At 52.4% G+C, this 18,838-nt stretch overlaps 1 protein-coding gene across 9 annotated transcripts in view; it reads left to right on the top strand.

Moving 5' to 3' along the window:
- Positions 1-5,028: 5,028 nt before the first annotated feature.
- Positions 5,029-18,838, top strand: part of TNXB (tenascin XB) — a 58,671-nt gene continuing 44,861 nt past the window's right edge. For 2 of the 9 annotated variants that reach the window (XM_045497773.1, XM_045497779.1), the window contains exons 1-4: positions 5,033-5,181; positions 15,275-15,685; positions 16,049-17,887; positions 18,382-18,497. In XM_045497773.1, coding sequence (XP_045353729.1) covers positions 15,286-15,685; positions 16,049-17,887; positions 18,382-18,497 — 2,355 coding nt within the window. In that variant the 5' untranslated portion in view covers positions 5,033-5,181; positions 15,275-15,285. Of the gene's footprint in view, positions 5,182-15,274; positions 15,686-16,048; positions 17,888-18,381; positions 18,498-18,838 lie in introns of all 9 variants that reach the window. The other 7 variants (XM_045497776.1, XM_045497772.1, XM_045497774.1 and 4 more) reach the window with 7 other exon arrangements.

The raw sequence follows: 18,838 nt of genomic DNA, 5'->3' as shown, positions 1-18,838 counted from the left end.
CAGAAAGGAGGGGCCACAGTGGAGAAGGGGGCAGTGTTTGGAGGGAAGGGGAGATGTTCAAGAGCATCTTCTTAGCCCTAAACTTGGGGAAACTGAGACTTGTGAGTCCAGGTGAAAGAAAAGGATGAGAACTGACCTGGAAAGGCTGTGCTTCTAATTAGGAGGAAGGGGAAGAGGACAGGGTGAGGGGCCAAATCTCACTCAAGCTGGGGGGATCCCATCGGCGGCTCCTGTCCAGCAGCGCCTCAGGCCTGGCCCTGCAGGAGTGTCCTGGGTCAGCTAGAGGGTGTGGGCTGGGCCTGGGCTCAACGCCCAGATGACTGGACAGGGGCCGCCCGGGCCACAAGCCCAGGCCTGAAGGAGGAGGGGTGAACCTCACGTGTCTAGCCAGGCTCCCCCACTCCCCATTACTGTGTTTGGGGTGAAAACAGACTGAGTAACTATGGCAACCTGGAACCAGGGCTCCCAGGAACTAGGCCTCTCCTCCCTCCGGAGCACAGCCCTAGCTTCTCGGCTTCCCTGTCCCCACATCCCTCGAGGCTTATCCAGGCCCAGTGCAAGAGCAAGGATTTGGGAGACAGATCACCTGAGTTGGATTCCCTGCTTTACCTTTCATTAGTGGATGCCCTTGATATGTAACTTAAACACTTGGGGCCTTAGTTTCCTCATCTGTAAAGCAGAATACTCCTACCTACTTCTCAGGGTTGGTGTAAGGGTAAAAGATATTCACAGTGCCTGGTCCCTGGAAGGTGCACCTGTCCCTTGTTCCTTACACCTTTCTCTTTCCATTTACACTGTCCTTTTCTCCTCTATTCCACTCTTAATCCCAACTGGGTTCATCACTGTTTCATTGTCCCATCTCTCTCTGTGCTGACCCCAGCTCAGGAAAGTGCTTGAGTGTTGGCATCTCAGACTTGGGGCCCTGAGGTGGGGCCTGCAGCGCATCTGGCTGAGTGGCAGGGGACAGCTGGCACCTTGATGTGAACTGGCAGTCGACACTATTGGCCCAGTGAGTGGAGTGGTGGAAAGGATCAGGAGAGGCATGGAGCAGGGGTGTACAAGGCAGGAAGGTGAAGGCAGGTCAGTCTCTGGCTGCCGCCCTCCAGGCCCATGTGGCTCTGCAGCCACAGCCTTATCCCAGGCCACCTCAGTGTATGGCCACTGTCACTCCTGCACCTCCTGTTGGCCCCTCCTGTCCCAGGCCCGCTTTGTCTTTCTGTTGGGCCGCTTTCCTTCCTCAGGATCCGGCCTTTTGTTCCTCTTATCCTCCCTGACCCATTGCCTCTGCCTCTTTGCACCAAATTCCTTTCCTTTCCCACCTCTCTTTGCCCTCTGTCCCTTTGGGAGCCCTCACCTTCTCTTTTGGACTCTTCAGTCTATGTTCATCTTGTTGTTTCTTGTCCCTTTTGTGTTTTGCCCTTCTCTTCCCTTTCTTTTTACTTGTTCTTCTCACCTCCTCCTGCTGCTGACCCTGTGCTCAACTCCTCCCTTTTCATGCCACCCCCTCCCCGTTCCTGTTCCTCTGTCCACATTCCTTGTCCTGTGGGGCGACTTCCTCTCCCCTCCCCGGCTTCAGCCCTCTCCCCCTTCCTCCCCCTTCACCACTGCAATCCCCCGTCCTCTTCCCAGCTGTGGGGGCCAGGACTAGAGAGCCTAGTGCTTGCCTCATCGTTCTGCTATGGCTTCTGGATACAGCACATCTGGATTCGGGGGCCCAGATGTGTGGTTGCCACAGCGACCTCGGTCCCTCTGGTAAATACAGGCGCCCACCCGCCCCAGAGCAGAGAACAAAACAATTGTGTGACTTTCTTTTGTCACGAGATAGAAATGTCCTCCCCCCTCCCTTCTCCCCACACCCGCGTCTCCAGGCAAAGGAAGTTTTATGGGTCCAAATCCTTCCTTCTGTGGCTCTGTGGCCCCCTTTTCAGCCCCAGCCTCGTGGTTCTCTTCCATCTCATGTCAGGCTGTCTCCTCTCTCTGAGCTCCCCTTCCTCACCATCTCCCAGTCCCACCCCTCAGTAGTGGAATGTTGAGTCCCCTATCTTAAACTTGGTGGTTTCTAACCGAATCTGCATAGCAACTGAATGCAGAAAAAAAGTTCTAGAAATCCAGATCTTCTACCCTTCCTTCTCAAACAAGTTCTTCCAGAAGCCCCTTCATTTGTTTCTGCCCTAAGCCTTGCATCTTTCCAAGGCTGTTCCTGGGGAAGGGGAGAGAATACATGCTTTGGAATCAGAAAACCTGGGTTGAGGCTCACCTTTATCACCACTAGCAAAGTCCCTTGGACAAGACACCTAATGTCTGTGACCCTCCATTTCCTCAGCCACAAAGTGGGATTGATCAAATGCCTGCACTGTGTTGGAAAGTGTTTTGTCAACGGAAGCCCAGTACAACTGTTTTTCTCTCTTCCCCCTCTCTGGGACTGCTCCCTTGGATCACAGCCCCTGGCCTCTCTTCATTCCTTCTCTTCTTCTTCAGGTCCTTGCCCTTAATTGCCCTCATTCTTTTTCTTCCCTCCCTTCTCCTGGTCTTTCCTTTCCTTCCTGTCTGTATCTTTTCTCCCGTATCCTCCTGAGGTCAGGACAGGGACATGGAGGTTCTTTCAAGGATGGGCGCCCAGAGCTGAAGACACCTGGACCTAGGATTCTGAGACCACAAGCCAGAGCATGTGGACAGTTGTCAGCAACACCGATCTTTCTACCGTCACCTGAAACACCTCAGTGAAGGCAACCGGCTCTGACCATTAGGTCTGGGGCTCCTGCCAGACTCCCTTTCCCCATCCTTCTCACCCAGTCTTTTCATAACTCAACAGTGACAAGAATTCATTAGGCACCTGCACGATGCAATGTCTGTGCTTTACTGATGAAATGCAAACATGTAAGACGGGAGCTCCTCCAAGAGCTGGAATCCAGGGGGTGAATCAAATTTTAGACAATGATGATCTCAGAAACTGGAATTATGTCCTTTAAGCCTACAGTGGCTTCTCCAAATGCCTTGTAACCTTGTAAATGTTTGCAATCCCATTCTGTTCTCTGAGATTCGTATCCCATCTGTTCCTAGTCCTGGACTTCAGAACACCCCACAGCCATCCTTCGAGTTCTCACATCTCCGGGGGCTCCTGGCCACTCTGTGGGACAAGTATACTTATGGTGGCCATACTTAGTAAATCATAAAACCAAGAATAAGACATAGAAAGAACAATGGCTATAACCATGAGATGGAATTACCAAAATCTGGGGATGTGAGAGAAAATTCATCCTCTGTGCAGTCTGTTCTCCCCAAATAATGCTGTTTCAGACTCTCCCTCCTCACCCTTTCATGTGCTTCCTCCCAGCCCTCCCAATCAGAGGGAAGCTATTACCCACTCCAGGCTCTGGGGGCTTTGGGCCAAGGCAGAGGAAGGAAGCTGAGCCCAGTTCCGTCCAAGATGCTGACTTCATCCTCCCCATCAAAGCCAGGAAAAAAACAGCCACACACACACCCAGACACACACGGGGACACCCACGCGAGGGTCCATGCAAGCCTTTGCCTTCGGCCACAGGGAGCTAACTGGGCATGTGGCAGCCATACACTGTGCCAGTGTGCCCTGATGCAGGAACAACACACACCTGTAACCAGGGGGATCCAGTCTGGGGTGCAGACACCTGTGCCCCAACCTAAGTGGCAGATGGGCACATACAGGCTCCTCCAGGTCCCTTTCACCCATCACCTGTGACTAGGCTACTCCCTGATGATGAGGTTGGTAGCGGGGTAGCAAGAACTCAATCCCTGTGAAACCTGGTGGGGTTTCCTCACCCTGGATACTTCTGTGACAAAAGTCTTCTTTTCAGCCCATCATAAGGGCAGGGAGCATAAAGGGATATGGAGCCAGAGAAAGAGCCATCCTTATGTGGGAGTGTCTGCTGCCCTGTCCTCTGGCATCAGTCTTCCTGTCTCTGCCTGAGGTCAAAGTGCTTTCTTTCCTGAGCCCCCAACTCTTCCTACCTCTGCTCCTCCTCCCCTGTAGCACCCAAACAACATCAGCTCCTTTCGGCTTTCTGCTGACTACACCCTCCCATTCATTACCTCCCCCACCCCCATATCTGCCTCCCGCCTCTAGCTAAGGGAGCTAAGGCTCCCTAAGCCTCTCTCCTAAATTTCCAGCTTCTCTTCCCTGTCTCTCCTGAACCCCAACTTCCTTCCCAAGTCATATATCTTGGTGCTTAGCCAAGCACTCAAGCCTCATCTGCCATTTCTCTGGAATTTGCTGAGGTAGGCGAATGAAAAGGGGGCAATGATCCCAAGCTGAGAACAGGTGGACTGACCAGAACAGATGGGAGAGGCAGTGTAAGGACAGGGCCAGCAGAAAAGATAGGAGAGGAAGAGACAGGTGCAGGTGGAAGCAAAGGGACCAGGCAGGAAAGGGTCGAGGGGGGTTTCCTTCACCCCTGCCCCTGCCCCACACTCCCAGGAAAGAATGGCAGTGGCTGGGGTGGGGAAGGGGGGTGTGGGGGAGCAGAGAAAGAACCGGTGCTGGGCAACAGGCAGGAGGGACAGGATCCAAGCTGGAGCAAAGTGGGAGCAGGGCAGAGGTGGGAGAGGAGGTGCCAGGGAGGGAGGAGGAAGAGGGGCTGGCCAAGAGGAAGGGTGCTGGTAGAGAGGAGAACCCAGTGAGAGAGCAGGAGCAACAGGTGGGGAAATGGTGGGGGGGAAGGAGAAATGGCATAAAGGATTGGGGATGTCAGGTTGGGCAAAAACTAGGGTGGGGAGGAAGAGTAAAAATGGGACAAGGAAAGGGTGTGGGAGGTAGGACCAGGGATGCAGGAGGCAAGACGATATTGTGAGACTCGGTGATCCCAGACAGGGAGGGGAGGAGGGGTGGCATTCGATGACGTTGGGAAGGCCTGGCAGGGACTGGAGGGGTGGGAGGACCTGCCCTATCTCCGCTCCCCTCCCTGACCTCATGCTGGTCCTCCCCTTCTCCTCCCCCTGCTCACTGCAGGCTCCCTCCTTCTTGCTGTCGCTGCCGAGATCGACGGTCGGGTCGCAGCTCCGTGAGCCCCTGCTGCAGGGAACAAGCAAGGGGACCTCCAGGGAGCTCAGGGCTGCCAAGACACGGTAGCTCTGCCCTGTCTTGAGAACTCCCCTCCCAAGGTCAGGGACAGAGCAGGTGCAGAGGCACTGCAGCCGCTTGTTGCCCAGGTAAGCAGCAGAGCTCTGGGGAGAACAAGGGAAGAGCTGGGAGCGGTGGGGACTCTGTCCTACCCCTACACCCCAGGCGAAGGTGTGACGGGAGAGCTCTCAGGAGAGCCTCGCAGAGCAGAGACTTTCTGTTGGGACAGAGGAAAAGGGACGTTGCACTGGGGACTAGACTCCCTGTGGAGGGTGTGTGTGTGTGTGTGTGTGTGTGCGCGCGCGCAGGGTTTGGATGGGATCAGGTGATGGCACCAGGGTGAAGGTGGTTATCGATGAGGTAGGACTCGGAGGTGCCCTCACTAGGGGAAACAAGGGGCTGGAGGCTGAACCAGTGGCCAGCTGGATCTCAGGAGTAAAGTGCTCTGGTTGGGACCCCAAGTGCTCTGGTTGGAGCAGCGGAGGCTAGACCTCCGGGAAGGTGCCAGAGGGAGCCTCAGCATGTGGGTTACAGGATCTGGGAGGGAGGTCTGGGGGTCTTGAGCCTTTAAGAAACTGAAATGAAGCAAAGTCAGGATTCCCAGGTCTGGGAAGGGCACAGAGCTTGCGGAAAGGATCCTAAAACTTGTTCTTGGCTGAGAGCTCTGCACCCATGACTCACGGTTCAGCGGGGCGGGCTGACTAAGAGATGCCTCCAGGGGCACAGGAGCTCCGTCTTCCTTCCGTCCCCCTTCCAGGCTCTCCTTGCTTCTGTCCGTCTAAACCTCCCCCTGCCCCCTACACGTGACACGCCCTGGGTGGGGCGGGCGGGCCCCTTATCTCGCCTGGAAAGAATTTAATGGCTTGGAAACAACTGGAAATGGAACCCGGAGGAACTACTGGGAAGCAAGTCGGAAACACCACAGCTGCCGGCTGTCAGCTTCCAGTCCCCACCCGCTTCCCGCATCCCCGCTCCCTCCCCTCTTTCTCTCCCCTGTCTCCACTCCCTTGGAGACACTGCACCTTAGTTCTTCAGACTTCCTTCCCCCTGAGTCCTGGTCACTCAGTGCAGGACCTGAACCCGCCTTCCTGTCTCTCATTGCCCCCTGACTCTTTCCCACTGGGGGCCCAGAAATCCTCTTACTTTTTCCATTCCTCTGGCCCATTAGCTCCCCAGAATAAAGGGCATCTGGATCCCCCCAAACTCCCCCTCCCTGGCACCTCCTTACCTTCTGGTTTCAACCCAATATCTGGAACCATCCACCCCCCATCTCCCTCCTTCCTCTCACACTCCTGGAATCCTTCTACTTTCACCACTCAGGTGGCATGAGGGGCAGAGGGAGGCAGGGGGGTGGGGCCCAAATCGCCCAACTCTGGAACATCCCTCATGGAAGCCGGCCCTTCTTCACACCTCTTGGGACCAACAGTCCCTGATGAGCAAAGTGTCAAAGTTGGCCACAACATGAATACCAGGCAAGCTGAGTCACAGCTTGGGAGGATGCCCCCATCCCTGCCAGCCCTCCAACTGTGAGGGGGATGCCAAAAGGGGGAAGCCATGTCCCCCCTCCCCACTGCAGAAAGGCGCCCCAGACACAGCAGTAGGGGGGGATGATGAGGGGGAAACACAAGAAACACCCAAGTTCTTTGCTTTCCTAGTGCTGAGAGAAGAGCAGAATTCTTCCCAGAGTTGGAGGTGGGGAGTGGAGAGGTGGTGACAGGGCAGGAGTGGGGGTGGGGAAGGAGGCTCCAGGCTGTGAACTGGGGAGGCTACCCCTATCCTCTCAGGCCTGCCTTGCTACCTTCCAGCTTCTCTCCTTCCTGCAGCAGGGAACCTGTCCCCCTCCCCCACCCACCACTGAGTAGGGAAAGATGCAGGATCCAGTGGTGGGGAGGGGGACCGGACAACTGACAAAGGCCCCCAGGGGTGTGGGGCACCAGGTATCTGCTGCTTCCCTTTAGAGCAGGGCCTCCCATCTGGTTCCAACTGTGTTCTTTGCCTCACACAGCTGCCCCCTGAGCCAGTGAGAAATCAGCTTTCTTAGGCATCACCCAATGAATACATGTGGAGGAGACGTGAAGAGGAGATTGTGCGCACACACACCTGTGCACACACTCACACATGCGTGCCTGCAAATATGCAGGTTTATTTGTGTATAAGTGTGTTCATACTTGTATTTGTGGATGAGTGCACACTCCGGTGTATTTGGATGTGTACATGTGTTTGTGTGTGCATGCACCCCTTGGTTTGCATGGCCTTAGACACAGAGTGACAGGATTTGAGGTTAGGTCAGAGCCCACCTTGTACCCAAGGCTACACTCCAAGCTGACAGAAGGGTCAAGGGGCCCAGGGAAGGGCAGCTGTCTGCATGCCAGGCCTCTCTGCCTGGACCTTCTCCGGCATGGTGCCTCTTAGTGTGGAAATGCTCTTTCACTGTTGTCCAGCTTTCCCTCCGTCTCTTCTGGGCTGGTGGTGGGGAGCCCTGAAAACTCCCTTTTCTCAGACTCAAGAAGTTTATGGGTAGGAAGCCAGGAAATGTGTGTGTGTTGGTCACCGTCCCTTCCCTCCTCGCCGGTCAGCGTTTCCACACTCACCCTGCCCTCCTCTCTCCAGTCTCTGGTCCAGAAGAGCTGAGCGCCTGCCTACACCTCTCCTTAACCCTTCACCTGGACTGAACCCTCCGTGTCCCTTTGCCGCAGCCCCCTGCCCTGGCTCACCCTGAACACCTTTTGTCTTTCTGTGCGGCCCAATCCTTGCCTCAGTGGATTCCACAAACAGCTGGATACCAGCACCTAGATCAAGACACAGGATATTCTTGGCACCTCAGAATTTCCCCACTATGCCCTTCTGGTCGCTACTCCCCCAAGAGCACCACACCTCTGACCTGTAACACTAATGATTAACGTTGTCCCTCCTCAGACTTCATATAAATACAATTTTACAGCACATTCTCTCTTGCGTCTGGCTTCTTTTGCTCAACCCCATATTGGTGACATCCATCCATGTTACTACATATAGTTGCAGTATGAATAAACCATGCTTTATTTAATCCATTCTACTGAGGTGAGATATTTGGGTAGTTCCCGGTTTGGGCTATTATGAGTAGTACTGCTCTGATGGGTATATTCCTGGGGGTGGAATTGGGGTATCATAGGGTTCTCGTAGAGCTCTGGTAGATTTCATAGATTCTGCAAAATGGGTTTCTAGGGGCGCCTGGGTGGCGCAGTCGGTTAAGCGTCCGACTTCAGCCAGGTCACGATCTCGCGGTCCGTGAGTTCGAGCCCCGCGTCAGGCTCTGGGCTGATGACTCAGAGCCTGGAGCCTGTTTCCGATTCTGTGTCTCCCTCTCTCTCTGCCCCTCCCCTGTTCATGCTCTGTCTCTCTCTGTCCCAAAAATAAATAAACGTTGAAAAAAAAAAATGGGTTTCTAAAGTGCTTGCACTATCCGGCCCTGCCAGAATCCACACCTGGCCTCTCTAGCCAGTTTCTGCCTGTGCTGTGGTTTCTATCCAACTTCCTGTCCCAGACACTGTCCGTGGTCCTAGCCCTGACCTTGGTCCTGTTCTTGGTTCTAGCCCTGATGCTAGTCCTCAGCTTAAACTGAACTTTTCACTCACTCATATGGTCAATATTTATCGAGCACCTAATATGTCTAGATGCAAGGATACAACAGCCAAGAAAAAAATCAGGGCCATGCCTGCCCTCATGGACCTTATAATCTAGTAGGTAAGATTGAGTGTAGACAAAAAAGTATTAAAATAATCCCACCAATAAATATATGATTATAAATTGTTATACATGGTACAAATGGGAGTTACATGGTGCTTTGATGTGAGGGGGAACCTGACCTGGGCAGGAAAGGTTCCCTGAGGAAGCAACATGAAGTTGAGACATAAGGGATAAGGAGGCCACGAGGGAAGGGAAGAGGGTTTCACATATACAAAAGTCTGGGAAGAGGGTGAGGGATGTAAGGTCAGTGGGACTGGAATGGAGAGAGGGAGGGAAGTGTTATGGGTGATGAGGTGGGGGAGGTCAACAGGGGCCAGATGAGGCAGGGCTGTTTGTCAGCCTTTGAAAGGAATTCAGAAGAGAGACACTGGAGAGTTTTTAGGGGGAGTGGGACATCCTAGTTGTCTTTGTGAGATTGTATGGGGTGACAGGGGAGCAGAGGGACCAGCTAGGAGGTGAATACAGTTGTCAAGCAAAGGGCAGGTGGTGGCTTGAATTCTAACAATGTCAAGAGGGAGAGAAGTGAGCAAATTAAAGAGATGTTAATGAGAGGGACACCTGGGTGGCACAGTCAGTTGAGTATCTGACTCTTGATTTTGGCTGAGGTCATGATCTCACCATTCGTTCATGAGTTTGAGCCCTGCATCGGGCTCTGGACTGACAGTGTGGAACCTGCTTTAGATTCTCTCTCTTTCTCGCTCTCTCCCTCCCCAGCTCTCTCTCTCTGTCTCTCTCTCAAAATAAACAAATAAGCATTAAAAAAAAACAAAGGGCAAATATGTCAAAATATGGTGGTGTTGATGGGGGTTAGGTTTCTAGTTGTAAAGCTGGATGGAAGGTGGCACCGTGAGCTGTGGTGGAGAACACAGTGGAGAAGGGATGGGGCACAGGAAGGGTGACCATAGTTCAGTTTTGGACATGTTGAATATGAGGTGCTCAAGAAGCGATGCCAAGCAAGTAGGCAATTAGATATATTACTTGGAGTTAAGAGGAGAGGACTGGGCTAATTTATAAATTGGGGTATAATTTGGAAATTAAAATCATGGGTCTGGGTGAAAGTACTGGGTGAGTGACTAGAGAAGTAGATCTCCACTCTGGTTGCACATTACAATCATCTGGGGAGCTTTTAAAAAATACTGAATAGGGGCACCTGGGTGGCTCAGTCGGTTGAGTGTCTGACTTCGGCTCAGGTCATGATCCCGTGGTTTGTGGGTTTGAGTCCCGCATTGGGCTCTGTGCTGACAGCTCGGAGACTGGACTCTACTTTGGGTTCTCTCTCTCTCTCTCTCTCTCTCTCTCTGCCCCATCCCCTGTTTGCACTATGTCTCTCTTTTTCAAAACTAAACATTTAAAAAAATTTTAAATACTGAGTAAAATCAGTGTTTCAGTTACTCTAGGCACATTTCAAGTATTCAAGAGCCATATAGCTCTCCTGGCTACCATATTAACAGCACAGAAGCAGAATGTTTTAAAATGGAAGATGTGGTGAACTATGTCCAGTGATTTTTAAGACAGGTCAAGTAAGATGAAGACAAATGTTTCTTAGATTCTGTGACATTGACATCTTTGGGAGATCTTAGGGAGGGCTGTTTGATAGGTTGAAAGGAGGTGGGGAAGCCAGAGGGGAGTGCAGAGGGGCATTCATGGGATTTGGAGAAATGGAAACAGCAAGTACAGGTAAATCTTTTTTCTTTAATTTTAATTTAATTTTTTATTTTTTTTAAATCTACATCCAAATTAGTTAGCATATAGTGCAACAATCATTTCAGGAGTAGATTCCTTAGTGCCCCTGACCCATTTAGCCCATCCCCCCTCCCACAACCCCTCCCGTAACCCTCAGTTTGTTCTCCATATTTATGAGTCTCTTCTGTTTTGTCCCCCTCCCTGTTTTTATATTATTTTTGTTTCCCTTCCCTTCCGTTCATCTGTTTTGTCTCTTAAAGTCCTCATGTGAGCGAAGTCATATGATTTTTGTCTTTCTCTGACTAATTTCACTTAGCATAATACCCTCCAGTTCCATCCACGTAGTTGCAAATGGCAAGATTTCATTCTTTTTGATTGCTGAGTAATACTCCATTGTATATATATATATATACCACATCTTCTTTATCCATTCATCCATCGATGGACATTTGGGCTCTTTCCATACTTTGGCTACTGTTGATAGTGCTGCTATAAACATGGGGATGCATGTGTCCCTTTGAAACAGCACACCTATATAAATGCCTAGTAGTGCAATTGCTGGGCCATAGGGTAGTTCTATTTTTTGCTTTTTGAGGAACCTCCAAACTGTTTTCCAGAGTGGCTGCACCAGCTTGCATTTCCATTACAGGTAAATCTTTTGACAACTGAGGCCATGAAGTTGGGGAGCAAAATATGTGCTGCCTGGAAGAAGTATGAGATTGAGGGAGATGAGATTGTTGTTGTTGTTGTTGTTGTTGCTTTAAGACATAACTTTCAGGGTCTCTTGGGTGGCTCAGTCAGTTGAATGTCTGACTCTTAATTTCTGCTCATGTCATTATCTCATGGCCATAAGTTCAAGCCCCGTGTCAGTTCCACTCTGGGTGTGGAGCCAGTTTAGGATTCTCTCTCCCTCTGCCCTTCTCCCACTCATTCTCTTTCTCTCTCTCTCTCTCTCTCAAAAAAAAAAAAAAAGATGTACCTTTCATATTGTGAAATGCACAAATCTAAAGTGTATAGCTCAATTAATCTTTGAATATGTATACATCCGTTTAACCACCACCCAGATCAAAGTACAAAATATTTTCAGTAATCCTATCCTGTCTTCTAGTAAAGATTAACTCTCTCTGTTTTGGAACCTCATGTAAACAACATCATTTACAACGTTCTCTTTTTATGTCTGGTTTCTTCTGCTAGCATTATGTGTGTGAAATTGTTTATGTTGTTACATGTAGCAGGAGGGTGTTTTCATCACTGTATAATAGTCCATTGTATGATTGTGCCACAATTTGTTTATCCATTGTACTATTAATGGACACTTAAGTTGTTTCACTTGGCTAATATGAAAAAAATTCATGAACATTCTTGTACATGTCTTTTGGAGGATACATGCAGTCATTTCTGTTGGATATTTACCGAAGTGGAATTGCTGGGTTATAGGCTATATGTCTTAGCAAATATTGCCTAACAGTTTTCCAAAGTGGTTGCACTAATTTTTGCTCCTGCTGGCAATAGATGAGAGTTCCATTTGCTTTACATTCTTGCCAATATCAAGCAACAACAAGCCCTTTAATTTAGCCATTCTGACGGCAAAATAATGGCAGCTCATTGTGGTTTTAATTTGCATTTCCCTGTTTGCTAGTTTTGTTATGTACATATATATGTTTATTTTCCATATGTTTATTGGCTCTTTGGATATATTCCTTTCTAGAGTATCTATTTAAGGCTTTTGTCAATTTGAAAGACTGTGTTGCCTGTCTTTTTGTTTGTTATTTTTTGTTTGGCAGATTTTTTTTGTATCTCAGATTTTAACCATCTGTCTCACTCTCGATCCATATCCATCTCTACCTCTCTCCCTCCCTCGCTACCTCTCCGCATTTCTCATGTATTTTATTTCAGTCTATGGCTTGTGTTCTTATTCTCTAAATGGTGTCCCTGGATGGCCAGAAGTGATCAACTTCATGAGTCCTAATGTATCTGTCTCTTTTTTATGGTTAGGTTTTGTGTGAAATCTTTTATGGTTAATCTTGTGTGGTCAGGTTTTAAAAAATCTTTGCTTACTCTAAGCTTGTCAAAAATTTTCTCCTATTTTTCTTCTATATGATACTGTTCTGAAAGGTATTGCTTTACCTTGCATAATTAGGTCACTGAGATTCACTTCAAATTAATTTCTGTTGGTGGACATAAGGTAGAGACAGATTTTTTTCCAGTTGGATCTTTTCTCATTTATCAGAAAGAACATCTGTTAGGGGCGCCTGGGTGGCGCAGTCGGTTAAGCGTCCGACTTCAGCCAGGTCACGATCTCGCGGTCCGTGAGTTTGAGCCCCGCGTCAGGCTCTGGGCTGATGGCTCGGAGCCTGGAGCCTGTTTCCGATTCTGTGTCTCCCTCTCTCTCTGCCCCTCCCCCGTTCATGCTCTGTCTCTCTCTGTCCCAAAAATAAATAAACGTTGAAGAAAGAGCATCTGTTTTTAATCACAGTGTCACCTTTGTCAGGTGACCGACCACATGCATGTGGGTCTGTATATGGACACTATTCTGTTCTATCCTTCCTTGCACATTTCTAATTGCAAGGTTTTTGGTAATGTATGAACTGAGGAAGAAGGATTCTTTTATTTTTATTTTTTTACATGAAATTTACTGTCAGATTGGTTTCCATACAACACCCAGTGCTCATCCCAACAGGTGCCCTCCTCAATGCCCATCACCCACTTTCCCCTCCCTCCCACCCCCCATCAACCCTCAGTTTATTCTCAGTTTTTAAGAGTCTCTTATGGTTTGCCTCCCTCCCTCTCTAACTTTTTTTTTCTTCCCCTCCCCCATGGTCTTCTGTTAAGTTTCTCAGGATCCACAGAAGAGTGAAAACATATGGTATCTGTCTTTCTCTGTATGACTTATTTCACTTAGCATAACACTCTCCAGTTCCATCCATGTTGCTACAAAAGGCCATATTTCATTCTTTCTCATTGCCAAGTAGTATTCTATTGTGTATATAAACCACAACTTATTTATCCATTCATCAGTTGATGGACATTTAGGCTCTTTCCATAATTTGGCTATTGTTGAAAGTGCTGCTATAAACATTGGGGTACAAGTGCCCCTATGCATCAGCACTCCTGTATCCCTTGGGTAAATTCCTAGCAGTGCTATTCCTGGGTCATAGGGTAGTTCTATTTTTAATTTTTTGAGGAACCTCCACACTGTTTTCCAGAGTGGCTGCACCCGTTTGCATTCCCACCAACAGTGCAAGAGGGTTCCCGTTTCTCCACATCCTCACCAGCACCTCCTGATTTGTTCATTTTAGCCACTCTGACTGGTGTGAGGTGGTATCTGAGTGTGGTTTTGATTTGTATTTCCCTGATGAGGAGCGACGTTGAGCATCTTTTCATGTGCCTGTTGCCCATCTGGATGTCTTCTTTAGAGAAGTGTCTACTCATGTTTTCTGCCCATTTCTTCACTGGATTATTTGTTTTTCGGGTGTGGAGTTTGGTGAGTTCTTTATAGATTTTGGATACTAGCCCTTTGTTCGATATGTCATTTGCAAATATCTTTTCCCATTCCGTCGGTTGCCTTTTAGTTTTGTTGATTGTTTCCTTTGCAGTGCAGAAGTTTTTTATCTTCATGAGGTCCCAATCGTTCATTTTTGCTGTTAATTCCCTTGCCTTTGGAGATGTGTCAAGTAAGAAATTGCTGCGGCTGAGGTCAGAGAGGTTTTTCCTGCTTTCTCCACTAGGATTTTGATGGTTTCCTGTCTCACATTCAGGTAGAAGGATTCTTTTAAACAATGGGAGATATTTGAGCTCCTGTGAAAGTTAAATTTTTTTTTAATATTCATTTATTTTTGAGACAGAGAGAGAGGGAAAGAGAGAGACTGAGCATGAGGGGGGGTGGAGGGAGAGAGAGGGAGACACAGAATCTGAAGCAGGCTCCAGACTCCGAGCTGTCAGAACAAAGGCCGATGCAGGGCTTGAACCCACAAACCGTGAGATCATGACCCGATCTGAAGTCACCCAACCAACTAAGCCACCCAGGCGCCCCAAGCTCCTATGAAAATTGATGGGAAGGATTTAGTGGAGAGTGAGGGATTGAATAAAAGGGAGAGAGAGGGTAATCTTCACCTAAGAAGACAGTGGACGCTGAGAGCCAGATGCTTGTGGAAGGATTGGCCTCACACACTTATCTGCTGATCTGTTCGACATAAATGTGTTGGGTAGCCCCTGGGTGTCAGGCACGGGTATACAGCAGTGCCAGGACAGACGAGGTCCCTGTTCTGATGGAGTTCCCACTTCAGTGGTGGGAGAAAGATAATAGGCAAGTACCTAAACGAACGGGTGATTCAGGCAGCAGTAAATGCCATGAAGAACATAGGCAGGATACTGTGATAGAGAGTAATGGAAAACATTCCTACTGGGCTGCAGGGAAGGTCTCTGGGATCAAAGACATGTGAGTTAAGATTTGAGCAAGAAGGAGCCAGTCTTGAAGAGCATCCCAGACGCAGAGAACGTACAGCTAAAAGGTCCTTGGGCTAATGTAAGCTTGTAGTATCTGTGGCACAAACAAAAGACCAGTGTGGATGGAACGGTAAAAAAAAAAAAAAAAAGGATGCCCTCTGCCCAAGGAGGGTATCCCTTAGGTTGGGTTGAATGTGGAGTTTTACATGCATGTGAGTTGGGTAGATTGGTTGTGGGTGGTGGGACTGTGGATGTGTATATTGAGGGAGGTGGGGAGCCATCTTGTCTCCTCTGAGAACTGCTCACATGTGTCCTCTCTCCTCACAGCCTCCTGAGTGATGCCAGCCCAATGGTTCCTAATCTCCAGACTGGCCTTCCTGGTACTGCTGGGCACAGTCAGAGCAGGCCCTTTCTCTCCACGGTCCAATGTGACACTCCCAGCCCCACGCCCCCCTCCCCAGCCAGGAGGCCGCACAGTGGAGCCAATAGGGGGAAGCCCCTCTTCTCGGCTTTATGAGCACAATGTGGAAGGAGGGGAGAAGCAGGTGGTGTTTACCCACCGCATCAACCTGCCCCCTTCATCTGGCTGTGGTTGTCCCCCGGGCACGGAGCCCCCAGTCCCTGCTTCAGAGGTGCAGGCCCTGAAGGTCCGGTTAGAGATCCTGGAGGAGCTGGTGAAAGGCCTCAAGGAACAGTGCACTGGGACATGTTGTCCTGCCGCTGCCCAGGCTGGCACAGGTGAGCAGATGATCATGCGAGGGGGCACAAAAAAAGAGGAAGGTGGGCAAGTGGGGCATCACTAGTCCCTAAAGGACCTTGGTATTAATTAGAAAAAGGCATCCCATCTTCCCCCTTGGGGGTGATGAGTGCAGCTCGGGGCACAAGTCGGAGAGAGCAGCGACCAGGCTTGATGTCAGCACCTCCCTCTCCTGTCCCCAAGCATATGCTGGGGCCTCCAGAAGCCACATATATTGACTAGGAGTACCTGGACACAAAGATGACCTTATGAAACGAGCCTGGCCCTCCTGGCCAGGAGAGCACTGCATGGGCTCCATCTCTCTCCCCAGAGAGACTGAGGCCTGCCTCTCCCTCTTCCTCCAGGCCAGACAGACGTTCGTAGCCTCTGCAGTCTCCATGGCGTGTTTGACCTGAGCCGCTGTGCCTGCTCCTGTGAACCAGGCTGGGGTGGGCCCACCTGCTCAGACCCTACAGGCGCTGGGGTGCCCCCATCCTCCCCACCCTCAGGCTCCGGGTCCTGCCCAGATGACTGCAACGATCAGGGTCGCTGTGTCCGCGGGCGCTGCGTGTGCTTCCCTGGCTACAGCGGCCCCAGCTGCGGCTGGCCCTCCTGTCCCGGGGACTGCAACGGCCGCGGGCGCTGCGTGCAGGGCGTGTGCGTGTGCCGGGCTGGCTTCTCTGGCGACGACTGCAGCCTGCGCTCGTGCCCCCGGGGCTGCAGCCAGAGGGGGCGCTGCGAGGACGGGCGCTGCGTGTGCGACCCCGGCTACACTGGCGACGACTGTGGGAAGAGGAGCTGCCCTAGAGGTTGCAGCCAGAGGGGGCGCTGCGAGAACGGACGCTGCGTGTGCGACCACGGCTACACCGGCGAGGACTGTGCGGTGAGGAGCTGCCCCCGGGGCTGCAGCCAGAGGGGCCGCTGCGAGGACGGACGCTGCGTGTGCGACCCCGGCTACACCGGCGACGACTGCGGCTCGCGGAGCTGCCCGTGGGACTGTGGCGAGGGCGGGCGCTGCGTGGACGGCCGCTGTGTGTGCTGGCCTGGGTACGCGGGCGAGGACTGCGGCACCCGGACGTGCCCGCGAGACTGCCGGGGCCGCGGGCGCTGCGAGGACGGTGAATGCATCTGCGACGTAGGCTACAGCGGGGACGATTGCGGAGTGCGCAGCTGCCCGGGCGACTGCAACCAAAGGGGCCGCTGCGAGGACGGCCGCTGCGTGTGCTGGCCGGGGTACACGGGGCCTGACTGTGGCTCACGCGCCTGCCCCCGCGACTGCCGGGGCCGCGGGCGCTGCGAGAACGGCGTGTGCGTGTGCAACGCGGGCTACAGCGGCGAGGACTGCGGGGTGCGCAGCTGTCCCGGGGACTGTCGCGGCCGGGGCCGTTGCGAGAGTGGCCGCTGCGTGTGTTGGCCCGGGTATACAGGTCGAGACTGCGGCACGCGCGCCTGCCCCGGCGACTGTCGTGGGCGCGGCCGCTGCGTGGACGGCCGCTGCGTGTGCAACCCGGGCTTCGCGGGCGAGGACTGCGGGAGCCGTCGGTGCCCTGGGGACTGCCGCGGTCGCGGCCGCTGTGAGGACGGCGTGTGTGTGTGCAACGCGGGCTACGAGGGAGAGGACTGTGGCGTGCGCAGCTGCCCAGGAGGTTGCCACGGTCGCGGCCAGTGCCTGGACGGGCGCTGCGTGTGCGACGATGGCTACTCAGGCGAGGACTGCAGCGTAAGGCGGTGCCCGCGCGACTGCAGCCAGCATGGCCTGTGCCAGGACGGTGTGTGCACCTGTTGGGAGGGCTACGCAGGCGAGGACTGTGGCCTTCGTACCTGCCCCTCCAACTGCCACCAGCGCGGCCGCTGTGAGGACGGGCGCTGCGTGTGCGACTCGGGCTACACTGGGCCCTCCTGTGCCACCCGCACCTGCCCGGCAGACTGCCGGGGCCGTGGGCGCTGTGTGCAGGGAGCGTGCGTGTGCCACGTGGGCTATAGCGGCGAGGACTGTGGGCAGGAGGAGCCTCCCGCCAGCGCCTGCCCTGGGGGCTGTGGGCCCAGGGAACTGTGCCGTGCGGGCCAGTGTGTATGCGTCGAGGGCTTCCGAGGACCGGACTGCGCCATTCAGACGTGCCCCGGGGACTGCCGCGGCAGGGGAGAGTGTCGTGAGGGCAGCTGCGTCTGTCAAGATGGCTATGCAGGGGAGGACTGCGGGGAAGGTGAGCAGGCAGCCTTCCCCAATAGGATGGGTCAGGAACTGGGATCCAGAGCCCGTGGGAAGACCTGAGCCTGAGGCCTAGGAACCCAGGGACTGGAGAAAGTGTGAAGGAAGTCAGTTATTGGGTTTGGGGTGGGGGGCAGTCATAGAAGACAGAGAGCCAGTGTCCACCAGGAGCAGCAGAACCATGGGGGCAGGGGGGTCCTGCAGGCAGGACCTGCTTTCAAATCTCTAATGGGCAGGTTGGAGCTCCTTTAGTTGCTTTTAGAGAGATTCTGTGTTCCCGGAGATTGCGGGGGGCAGGGGGGGTGAGGTGAAGGAGACCCCAGGGCCTGTTGAGGCCTCTGCCAGCTTTGCCCCACCTCCAGAGAGGAGCAGGAACTGGGATCCATCTTTTGGTGTGACCCTGAGTAGGGGGGGGGGGGTGTGATAGGGGTAGGGGGTGAGGGGCTGCCTTAGGCTAACCACCTTCCCGTATCTCATTCTCCTGGGCAGAGGTGCCAGCCATCGAGGGCATGAGGATGCACCTCTTGGAGGAGACGACGGTTCGGACAGAGTGGACCCGGGCTCCTGGCACTGTGGATGCCTATGAAATTCAGTTCATTCCCACGGTGAGAGCCCAGCTGCAGGAGGAGGTTGAGTGGGCAGGCCTCGGGGGAGGGAGTTCTCACCTCAAGCAGGAAGTTCTAGGTAGTCAGGTGGCTAGGTTCCTGAAGCTCCTATGGAAGGCCTTCTCGTCCTACCCCACACTGGGTCCAGAAGGCCTCTGCAGCATCAGTCACTGCTGCTGGAATACCTCTGGTGACAGTGAGCTCACTACTTCCAGAGGCTGTCCAGTCCGTTGTTGGTCATCACTGGTAGTTCTTTCTGTTGTTGCTGAATCTAAATCTGCCCCATTCTGACATCCATCCATTGGCCCTAGTTGGGCCTCCACCAGCATCAGAATGTTGCC

This window comes from Leopardus geoffroyi, chromosome B2 (genome assembly GCF_018350155.1).
Source record: "Leopardus geoffroyi isolate Oge1 chromosome B2, O.geoffroyi_Oge1_pat1.0, whole genome shotgun sequence".
Taxonomy (NCBI): domain Eukaryota; kingdom Metazoa; phylum Chordata; class Mammalia; order Carnivora; family Felidae; genus Leopardus; species Leopardus geoffroyi.
The sequence above is the reverse complement of the archived record's forward strand: the minus strand, read 5'-3'. Positions and strand labels throughout refer to the sequence as shown.